The 12,075-nt window shown below is 47.4% G+C and overlaps 1 protein-coding gene across 2 annotated transcripts in view; it reads left to right on the top strand.

The window, feature by feature from the left end:
- Positions 1-12,075, top strand: part of LOC115104484 (protein 4.1-like) — a 137,801-nt gene that overhangs the window by 106,387 nt on the left and 19,339 nt on the right. For both annotated transcript variants that reach the window (XM_065006958.1, XM_065006957.1), the window contains 3 exons: positions 4,710-5,318; positions 7,398-7,526; positions 7,782-7,874. In XM_065006958.1, coding sequence (XP_064863030.1) covers positions 4,710-5,318; positions 7,398-7,526; positions 7,782-7,874 — 831 coding nt within the window. The remainder of the gene's footprint in view (positions 1-4,709; positions 5,319-7,397; positions 7,527-7,781; positions 7,875-12,075) is intronic.

The following is a 12,075-nucleotide window of genomic DNA, read 5'->3' as shown; positions in this document are numbered from 1 at the left end:
CACTTCCTCCCTCTCCCTAATCCCCCACTTTATCCTCAAGCCACCCCCCAAACCCCCACCCCCCAAAGCCACCCCCCCAAACCCCACTTTATCCTCAAGCCACTCCCCCCCAAACCCCACTTTATCACTTCCGCCCCCAAACCCCCCTTCAAGCCACCCCCAAACTTCATCCTCAAGCCACTCCCCCCCCAAACCCCACTTTATCCTCAAGCCACTTCCCCCCAAACCCCCTTCATCCTCAAGCCACTCCCCCCAAACCCCCACTTTATCCTCAAGCCACTTCCGCCCCCCCCCAAACCCCCAAACTTCATCCTCCCCCCAACCCCCACTTCATCCTCAAGCCACTTCCCCCCAAACCCCCACTTTATCCTCAAGCCACCCCTCCCCCAAACCCCCACTTTATCCTCAAGCCACTTCTGCCCCCCAAACCCCCACTTTATCCTCAAGCCACTCCCCCCCCCCAAACCCCCACTTTATCCTCAGGCCACTTCCGCCCCAGCCTGTTTGGTCGTCTTATCCACTGCAACAAGGCTGGACCCGGCGCTGTTTTGCACTCGACTGAATGTTCATGGGAATTGCATGGGAGTCTGTTTTTTCTTTCTATAGTTTGCTCTGTTTAGTTGATCCCTTTGCCACTGTATTTGGTGTGATTTGTTATCTGCATGCCTTAACCAAACTTGCTGCTCAATGGGTACTGGCATTTGTTTACCTCTTTCATTTCAATTTGTAAATGAAAATCGTGTTTTGTTTTAAGCTGGTCCCCATGCTGCTAGCCACACCAAATGAATGCTTTCCACTATGGCTTATGGTACGGTATACTATGGTTGGTATGACACTGATTGCTTCAGCCCTGCCACTTTTACTTTGACTTCCCTGGGTTTGCGCTCTCTGACCTCTCTGCAGCTTGATCTGACATGATGATATTGGCCCTATTCATAAGAGGAGACCCTCCGACACACAAGACCCTCTTGTCTGTCTCACCTATTGCCTTTATGACTGGCATTCTCAAGAGAAAAACAACTCGAGTTCAGTGATTGACATGTCACAGGATGGTGTTTCTACACATGTGCTCTGTAAAAGAAATTGCATTGCTCCGAGTTGCATAGTATAGCACACAAACTGGATTAAAATAGTTGGAAACCAATTTGATGAAACCTTTGTAATTCTTGCATTGTCTTATATAAGGAAATCAATTTAGGTTGTGATTGACATAATTATTTTTGAATACTTTAGAATCAAATTTGACAAACCCAATTTTCTCAAACCCAATCCTCTAAGTTTACCTTTCTTCGCTATCAATCATCACCTCAATGCTCTTATGAATAATCCCATCCACCCCCCCGTCCCCCGAGCTTGTGTCTGGGCATTGTGTGAAAGACCTGTCTCTTTGTCTCTCCTCCTATGTACGTACAGTATCTAACTGTGTGTGTGTGTCTCTCTTCTACTCCTGTTGTGTTGACTCTCCCCATCTCTCTGTCTGCTCAGCCAAAGCCCACCTTTGAGGAGATGTCCCCGGAGCTCACCGCTCTCTTACAGTCGGCCAGAGATCAGACCAGCACGCGGGTCTGGACTGCTTCGCCTGCCTTTAGTCAGACCGTGTTTAAGGTGGCCTCTTATACCATATAGATGATATACAACTCAACAAACGTGATGACAGCAGTTGTAGTGCATGCATATCTGAGTTGTTAAAAGGATTTTTTTAACCTTTTATACAGGTTATCATTGAGATCACATCTCTTTTGCAAAATACCTGTTCAGTATCTGTACTGTTTGTCACTGTTGTGTTTGTTGTTGAGGAAATGTAGCCACTGTGTAGCCACTGTGTTGTCTGTCAGGCTTTTCTGTCCCCTGTCCGTCCATCCTTCCTGCCGGCCATTAAAACAGTGGACAGGTTTATGAGGAGGAATATTTTGTCTAGACAGAGGCACCACATGGTCCTGGGGCCTTATTGAGGAGGAATGGTTTGTCTAGACAGAGGCACCACATGGTCCTGGGGCCTTATTGAGGAGGAATGTTTTGTCTAGACAGAGGCACCACATGGTCCTGTGGCCTTATTGAGGAGGAATGTTTTGTCTAGACAGAGGCACCACATGGTCCAGGGGCTTTATTGACGAGGAATGTTTTGTCTAGACAGAGGCACCACATGGTCCTGGGGCCTTATTGAGGAGGAATGGTTGGTCTAGACAGAGGCACCACATGGTCCTGGGGCCCTTATTGAGGAGGAATGTTTTGTCTAGACAGAGGCACCACATGGTCCTGGGGCCTTATTGAGGAGAAATGGTTTGTCTAGGACCACATGGTCCTGGGGCCTTATTGAGGAGGAATGTTTTGTCTAGACAGAGGCACCACATGGTCCTGGGGCCTTGTTGAGGAGGAATGTTTTGTCTAGACAGAGACAGAGGCACCACATGGTCCTGGGGCCTTATTGAGGAGGAATGTTTTGTCTAGACAGAGGCACTACATGGTCCTGGGGCCTTGTTGAGGAGGAATGTTTTGTCTAGACAGAGGCACCACATGGTCCTGGGGCCTTATTGAGGAGGAATGTTTTGTCTAGACAGAGGCACTACATGGTCCTGGGGCCTTGTTGAGGAGGAATGTTTTGTCTAGACAGAGGCACCACATGGTCCTGGGGCCTGAGGAGGAATTGAGGAGGAAATGGTTTTGTCTAGACAGAGGCACCACATGGTCCTGGGGCCTTGTTGAGGTGGAATGTTTTGTCTAGACAGAGGCACCACATGGTCCTGGGGCCTTATTGAGGAGGAATGTTTTGTCTAGACAGAGGCACTACATGGTCCTGGGGCCTTGTTGAGGAGGAATGTTTTGTCTAGACAGAGGCACCACATGGTCCTGGGGCCTAATTGAGGAGAAATGGTTTGTCTAGACAGAGGCACCACATGGTCCTGGGGCCTTGTTGAGGTGGAATGTTTTGTCTAGACAGAGGCACCACATGGTCCTGGGGCCTTATTGAGGAGGAATGTGAGAGTGTTACCCACCCGGCATATTTGATTTTGCAACTCTTCTCCACCTTTAGGTCATTTTGATACCTTTAGGTCATTTTGAAAGTGGGGAACAAAGCAATCATCCAATGCACAGCATGTTAAATGATTTAAACATGCATTCAGAAAGATCACATCGGTACTAACATATGAAGTAACCCGTCCCTACTGTATGGAAGCAGATTCTAGGTCATCCACCCAGAGTGGCTGACAACTTGCTTTGGTGATGAAATTTCACTTCCTTCCATGATCTAAATTTTTTTTTACCAAAAGACAAATATAATTATTCACATTCTAAATCGTTCAGTGTGGACTTTTCCTCTAACATCCAATAATAAGCACCAAGATCTGTTGACATGGAGGTGCAGGTTTCTTATAACTGTTGACATAGAGGTGCAGGTTTCTTATAACAACTGTTGACATAGAGGTGCAGGTTTCTTATAACTGTTGACATAGAGGTGCAGGTTTCTTATAACTGTTGACATAGAGGTGCAGGTTTCTTATAACAACTGTTGACATAGAGGTGCAGGTTTCTTATAACAACTGTTGACATGGAGGTGCAGGTTTCTTATAACAACAGTTGACATAGAGGTGCAGGTTTCTTATAACAACTGTTGACATAGTGGTGCAGGTTTCTTATAACAACAGTTGACATAGAGGTGCAGGTTTCTTATAACAACTGTTGACATAGAGGTGCAGGTTTCTTATAACAACTGTTGACATGGAGGTGCAGGTTTCTTATAACTGTTGACATAGAGGTGCAGGTTTCTTATAACAACTGTTGACATAGAGGTGCAGGTTTCTTATAACTGTTGACATAGAGGTGCAGGTTTCTTATAACTGTTGACATAGAGGTGCAGGTTTCTTATAACAACTGTTGACATAGTGGTGCAGGTTTCTTATAACTGTTGACATAGAGGTGCAGGTTTCTTATAACAACTGTTGACATAGAGGTGCAGGTTTCTTATAACAACTGTTGACATGGAGGTGCAGGTTTCTAATAACAACTGTTGCGGATTTTATATCTTGTGGTTGTCTTCAAAGTTGTTTCCGAGGGTCGCAAAAAAGATAAATTAGCATGACACGAGCTGAGTTAAATGTAAAAGGCTTTGAAAATGAAAAGCTTGGTATACACTCAGTGCTCCGTTGAAATTTATAGAGATATGCTTGTTTTTTGTGAGAAATCTTCTAATAATAACAGGAATTTCAAATTAAAATAAAGTGTACACTAAAATATAAAAATACTACATGTCATGTCTCAAAATCAATATCTATCTTACCTCTATATTGTTTTATGTCCTGCGGATTCGAGAAGAAAGATGACCAGTTCAGGGAGAAAGTGAGCCTGTCAGGTAGCCAATAGCCTTAATTCTTGCACGGCATCCAGCCTAGCTGACACAATGCAGTTTTCCTGATTTTTGACCACTTTCCCTCCCTCTGGCCTCTCTAATCTTAGCCATCTGACAACGGTAAAAACTCCAATGACTTTTGAATGGATTATGATAGAGACATGAGGTTTGGACCATTGGTTTTTCTTAGAGGACTATCTGCACAATTAACATTAGTTTACTCATTGGTCAAAAGATGTGTTTTTGATTGGACACCCTACAGATTCATGCTATTTTTTAATCTGCTTCCATACTACTGTAGATTCAATCCATATTGAAGGTTCAAGAAGACTGTTGGTTATGTCTTGTTTGTTTCCTTTGTTAGACAACAGAGAAGGTGGAGCGGATCGTGCTGCAGACAGAGGTGGTATCTTCCCAACAAGAAAAGGACCAGGACCAGCCTGAGTTGAAGTTGGCACAGCCAGAACAGTCTGACCACCAGCCTGACAACATGGAGAACCAGGCAGAGCATCAGACTGAGCAGGTAGAGACAGACTCACTGGAAGGGATAGAGGACGATAGGCCTCAGTCCGTGCTGGGGTTTAAAGGGCTGAGCATGCATGATGACCACTCTGACGACTCAGACACGCCAAGCGACACTAGTGATGCCACTAGCGTAGCCTCGGCGGGGCCGGCCCTGACTGCCGCAGCCAAGGCCGCCGTGGACAAGGCTATAGGGGCGGCGGTGAAGCAGGCGGAGGCCGAGGAGAAAACTCCAGCCCCAGGCTTGGGTGGAAGCCTAGGCCTTGGGCTGGACAGTCAGTCAGAGGGAGAGGAGTCAGCAGGGTCAGTCTCAGAGGAGGAAGCGGAGAAGGAGAACAGCCCAGACTGGAGAGGGTGCTTCGTGCCCCCCTCCCCCGTGCACACCTCTCCTATTGGAGCGTCCTGGCAGAGTCTCAGTGGGGAGGTAGCTGCTGCAAGGGCTCACTCGGAGGTAACACCCCAAAGAGCCCCAAAATGTTCCCTAGTTGCCCCATTGACCTGTAGTACCTCTCCATGAGTACCCCCCTAAACTATCCTTAACTGTCCTTCCTACTTGCCTACAATAGCACTGGAAAAGCTACCCCCTTCTCATATTCCTTGTTGCCCATGCTATTTAGAAAGTGCTCAATCTGTTGCAGTCTTGCCTTCCCATTCCCCTGTAATATCACTGGAAAGATTCTCCCCAAATGATCCCAATCTTGGCCTCCCATTAGCTAGTAGTGCCAATAAGCAGGAAGCATGCAATTTATACCAACCTTGGCCGTATTACCACAGAATCAGCTACCCAACTCCCCCAGTCCTGACCCTCCTCTTTGCCAATAGTAGCAGTCAGCCAGCATGTGCTGCTGTGTGTTCAGTGATGTGCAGGTGGGAGACTGTCCTTTTCCCTGTTTCCTGTCCCTGTTTCTGCCCACTGGGTTTTCTATTGGAAAGCATTACCATGGTCAGGCAGGCTGTACATACTGTATGCTACTGTATCTATCAGCCAGGGAGGTATTGAAAACGGTTGAAGATTGCATAGAGGGACTTCTTACGTGTGTGATTGTGTGTATGCAGGCCTGTGTTTTTTTCACACAGCGCCACTATAAACACTATCATATTTTCGAGCTGCACATATACACACAGTATCATTTGTGGAAACGGTTTATTTCTTCCTGACTTGTTGTTGCTTTATTTCCTCAATGTTCAGATACACTGAGTATCTTAAAACATTAAGAACACCTTCCTAATATTCAGTTGCTAGAAGGCTTTAACCCGTCTCCTCCCCTTCATCTACACTGATCGAAGTGGATTTAATAAGTGACATCAATAAGGGATCATCGCTTTCACCTGGATTCACCTGGTCAGTCTATGTCATGGAAAGAGCAGCTGTTTTTAATGTTTTACTCACTGTAGTTTACCTTTGTGGCAATCATGAGCAGCAATGAATTAGAATGTTTTATGGACACACGTCTATGAGAAGCACAGATTGAATAGATCTGCGGTCTGTTGCAGGGTTATTGTCTATCGGTCCACAGACGTTTTCAATTATGTGAACCGTTTGAGTTTATAAATACAATCCTGCCAGGTAGACCCATTTGGCTTCCTTCTAAATGAATTAATATGCTTCCACAATCTCACATAAGACTTACTCTGTGGTGAACTGTGATGAATTCTTAGTGAATGGTCCAGGATGATGCACTAAGTGTCGTAGCCTCTTTCATCATAAATATATAAGAAACGACTATTTATTTTATAACAACATCTCTGCTATTTAATTTTGGGATTTTATGTTATCATTTTGATTAGATTCATTTTGATAATTTTATAAATATTCTATCAGAGAGAGGATGGTCCTCATGAACAGCCAGTCCTTCAGTACTTTCCCTTTCCTATTTCTATGACCTTTCAATTCATTCATTAATTGCTTGTGTGTCCTGTAGACAGACGGTGACATTGTAATTGTGTGCGAGCATGCAAATGTGATTGCCTGTGTGTGTGCATAAATAAATATAAGGGTGAAATCTCATTTTCTGCACCCTTTTCATTTCTCCCTCTCCCTCTCTATCCTTTTTTTCTCTCGCTCTCCCTCTCTCTATCCCTCTTTCTCCATCCATGTCTTTATTTCTCTCAATCCCTCTCTATCTCTCTTTATTTATCTGTTTCTATCTCTCTCTCTCTCTCTCTCTCTCCATCCCTCTCTTTATTTCTCTCTCTATCCCTCCCTCTTTCACTCTCTGTATCTATCCCACTTGCTCTCACTCTGTCCTCTCTCTCTCTCTCTCCCTCTCCCTCTCTATCCTTTTCTCTCTCTCTCGCTCTCCCTCTCTCTATCCCTCTTTCTCCATCCATGTCTTTATTTCTCTCAATCCCTCTCTATCTCTCTTTATTTCTCTGTTTCTATCTCTCTCTCTCTCTCTCTCTCTCTCTCCCTCTCTCTCCATCCCTCTCTTTAATTCTCTCTCTATCCCTCCCTCTTTCACTCTCTGTATCTATCCCACTTGCTCTCACGCTGTCCTTCTCTATCTCTCTATCTCTCTCTCTATCTCAGTTGTCTGTGCTGGAGGCTCCAGAGGTCCTGACCTTCAACAGGGCAGACGTGGTCAATGTGACCCAGCAGGTCCCTGTAATACACACGGAAATGAAAACTGTCACATACCAGTCACTAGAGGCCCTAGAGGTAAAGGCCCTCTCGTCTAACTTATGTCTCATGCTCTATTCTGGATATTCTCATATACTCCAATGTGTATATTTTTGACCTGGGTAGTGCTCATTAGGGCACACAATGGAAAATGTTGTAAAACTCTAATTGCAACAAAAAACCTCCAAGTAGTTCCTCCGTGTTTCAGTCCGTTTTACAACATTTGGTGCCTAAGGAATACGACCCTGTTCTTCCATCCAATTGAGATGATGAATTGTGTCTGTGTTGTTCCAGGCTGACGCTGATCCCGAGGCGGGGGTGTTGATGAGCGCCCAGACCATCACCTCAGACACCACCAGCACCACCACAACCACACATATCACCAAGGTATTTACTACACACTCAGAGGGGTGCCACTGTCATTCACCTCAGCTTTATCCATGAGTCCCTTTTGTGTCCCTTTGATATTTTAAGTTTAAATTGTGCACCAATTGTAACGAGTGCGCTGAGAGTCGGGAAACAAGTTCAGGGAGTGGGTGTTTTAATAAATAAACAAAACAATAAACATGTAACACAAACAAACGCACCGACATGAAAACAGAGTCAATAACACCTGAGGAAAGAACCAAGGGGAGTGACAGATATAGGGAAGATAATCAAGGAAGTGATGGAGTCCAGGTGAGTGTCATGAGGCACGCGAGACGATGGTGACAGGTGTGCGGGATAATCAGCAGGCTGGAGAGGGAGTATACGTGACAGTACCCCCTCCCCGACACTAGGCTCTATAGCCGCAGGACGTCGTCAAAGGGGACGAACCCGGGGATCAGGAGCAGGCCGGTCACCCCTGCTGATGCGCGAGAACCTGTCATGCCAGCTGAGGCACCGGAGCCTGTCGAGTCAGCTGGGGCACGGGAACCTAACAGATCGGTTGAGGCAGGGGAACCTGGCGATCCGGTGGAAGCAGGGCAGCCTGGCGATCTGGCTGAGGAATGAAAGCCCAACGAGCCAGCTGAGGCAGGGGAGCCTGGCCATCCGGCTGAGGCATGAAAGCCCAACGAGCCAGCTGAGGCAGGGGAGCCTGGCGATCCGACTGAGGCATGAAAGCCCATCGAGCCAGCTGAGGCAGGGGAGCCTGGCGATCCGGCTGAAGCATGAAAGCCCAACGAGCCAGGGGAGCCTGGCGATCCGGCTAAGGTATGAAAGCCCAACGAGCCGGCTGAGGCATGAGAGCCTGGCGATCTGGTTGAGGCATGAGAGCCCAACGAGCCAGCTGAGGCAAGGTAGCCTGGCGATCTGGTTGAGGCATGAGAGCCCAACGAGCCAGCTGAGGCAAGGTAGCCTGGCGATCTGGTTGAGGCATGAGAGCCCAACGAGCCAGCTGAGGCAAGGTAGCCTGGCGATCTGGTTGAGGCATGAGAGCCCAACGAGCCAGCTGAGGCAAGGTAGCCTGGCGATCTGGTTGAGGCATGAGAGCCCAACGAGCCAGCTGAGGCAAGGTAGCCTGGCGATCTGGTTGAGGCATGAGAGCCCAACGAGCCAGCTGAGGCAAGGTAGCCTGGCGATCTGGTTGAGGCATGAGAGCCCAACGAGCCAGCTGAGGCAAGGTAGCCTGGCGATCTGGTTGAGGCATGAGAGCCCAACGAGCCAGCTGAGGCAAGGTAGCCTGGCGATCTGCTTGAGGCATGAGAGCCCAACGAGCCAGCTGAGGCAAGGTAGCCTGGCGATCTGGTTGAGGCATGAGAGCCCAACGAGCCAGCTGAGGCAAGGTAGCCTGGCGATCTGGTTGAGGCATGAGAGCCCAACGAGCCAGCTGAGGCAATGTAGCCTGGCGATCTGGTTGAGGCATGAGAGCCCAACGAGCCAGCTGAGGCAAGGTAGCCTGGCGATCTGGTTGAGGCATGAGAGCCCAACGAGCCAGCTGAGGCAAGGTAGCCTGGCGATCTGGTTGAGGCATGAGAGCCCAACGAGCCAGCTGAGGCAAGGTAGCCTGGCGATCTGGTTGAGGCATGAGAGCCCAACGAGCCAGCTGAGGCAAGGTAGCCTGGCGATCTGGTTGAGGCATGAGAGCCCAACGAGCCAGCTGAGGCAAGGTAGCCTGGCGATCTGGTTGAGGCATGAGAGCCCAACGAGCCAGCTGAGGCAAGGTAGCCTGGCGATCTGGTTGAGGCATGAGAGCCCAACGAGCCAGCTGAGGCAAGGTAGCCTGGCGATCTGGTTGAGGCATGAGAGCCCAACGAGCCAGCTGAGGCAAGGTAGCCTGGCGATCTGGTTGAGGCATGAGAGCCTGTAATAATAAAAAAAAATTAAACACTCCCTGATGCTTCCCTTAGATGAGGTGTTATTATGTAACGAGTTCACTGAGAGTCGGGAAGCAAGTTCAGGGTGTGAGTGTTTTAATACATTAAACACTCCCTGATGCTTCCCTTAGATGAGGTGTTATTCTGTAACGAGTTCACTGAGAGTCGGGAAGCAAGTTCAGGGTGTGAGTGTTTTAATACATTAAACACTTAACACAAACATCACACCAACATGAAAACAGAACCAATAACACCTGAGGAATGAACCAAGGGGAGGGACATATATAGGGAAGATAATCAAGGAGGTGATGGAGTCCAGGTGAGTGTCATGAGGCGCTGGTGCGCAAGACGATGGTGACAGGTGTGTGGGATAATCGGCAGCCTGATGACCAAGAGGCCGGAGAGGGAGTATACGTGACACCAATATTGCATTTTAAAAGCCTGATATATTAAATGAAGTGCCCTTTAATATAGACCGCATGGACAAATAAATACATCCGATTTTTTATATTAATGAAGACTTAGTGCCAAAATCCAGCATTTTGACATGTCCCTCAGTGCACCCTCTGTGACTTAACCACAGCATTTTGACATGTCCCTCTGTGCACCCTCTGTGACTTAACCACAGCATTTTGACATGTCCCTCAGTGCACCCTCTGTGACTTAACCACAGCATTTTGACATGTCCCTCAGTGCACCCTCTGTGACTTAACCACAGCATTTTGACATGTCCCTCTGTGACTTAACCACAGCATTACGACATGTCCCTCAGTGCACCCTCTGTGACTTAACCACAGCATTTTGACATGTCCCTCAGTGCACCCTCTGTGACTTAACCACAGCATTTTGACATGTCCCTCTGTGACTTAACCACAGCATTATGACATGTCCCTCAGTGCACCCTCTGTGACTTAACCACAGCATTTTGACATGTCCCTCAGTGCACCCTCTGTGACTTAACCACAGCATTATGACATGTCCCTATGTGACTTAACCACAGCATTTTGACATGTCCCTCTGTGACTTAACCACAGCATTTTGACATGTCCCTCAGTGCACCCTTTGTGACTTAACCACAGCATTTTGACATGTCCCTCTGTGACTTAACCACAGCATTTTGACATGTCCCTCTGTGACTTAACCACAGCATTATGACATGTTCCTCTGTGACCTAACCACAGCATTTTGACATGTCCCTCTGTGACTTAACCACAGCATTTTGACATGTCCCTCTGTGACTTAACCACAGCATTATGACATGTCCCTCAGTGCACCCTCTGTGACTTAACCACAGCATTTTGACATGTCCCTCAGTGCACCCTCTGTGACTTAACCACAGCATTATGACATGTCCCTATGTGACTTAACCACAGCATTTTGACATGTCCCTCTGTGACTTAACCACAGCATTTTGACATGTCCCTCAGTGCACCCTTTGTGACTTAACCACAGCATTTTGACATGTCCCTCTGTGACTTAACCACAGCATTTTGACATGTCCCTCTGTGACTTAACCACAGCATTATGACATGTCCCTCTGTGACTTAACCACAGCATTTTGACATGTCCCTCTGTGACCTAACCACAGCATTTTGACATGTCCCTCTGTGACTTAACCACAGCATTTTGACATGTCCCTCTGTGACTTAACCACAGCATTATGACATGTCCCTCAGTGCACCCTCTGTGACTTAACCACAGCATTTTGACATGTCCCTCTGTGACTTAACCACAGCATTATGACATGTCCCTCAGTACCCCCTCTGTGACTTAACCACAGCATTATGACATGTCCCTCAGTGCACCCTCTGTGACTTAACCACAGCATTATGACATGTCCCTCAGTGCACCCTCTGTGACTTAACCACAGCATTTTGACATGTCCCTCTGTGACTTAACCACAGCATTATGACATGTCCCTCAGTGCACCCTCTGTGACTTAACCACAGCATTATGACATGTCCCTCAGTGCACCCTCTGTGACTTAACCACAGCATTTTGATATGTCCCTCAGTGCACCCTCTGTGACTTAACCACAGCATTATGACATGTCCCTCAGTGCACCCTCTGTGACTTAACCACAGCATTATGACATGTCCCTCAGTGCACCCTCTGTGACTTAACCACAGCATTATGACATGTCCCTCAGTGCACCCTCTGTGACTTAACCACAGCATTTTGACATGTCCCTCTGTGACTTAACCACAGCATTATGACATGTCCCTCAGTGCACCCTCTGTGACTTAACCACAGCATTATGACATGTCCCTCAGTGCACCCTCTGTGACTTA

The sequence above is a fragment of the Oncorhynchus nerka genome, linkage group LG22, assembly GCF_034236695.1.
Source record: "Oncorhynchus nerka isolate Pitt River linkage group LG22, Oner_Uvic_2.0, whole genome shotgun sequence".
Lineage (NCBI taxonomy): Eukaryota > Metazoa > Chordata > Actinopteri > Salmoniformes > Salmonidae > Oncorhynchus > Oncorhynchus nerka.
This window is presented reverse-complemented; position numbering and strand designations above follow the sequence as displayed.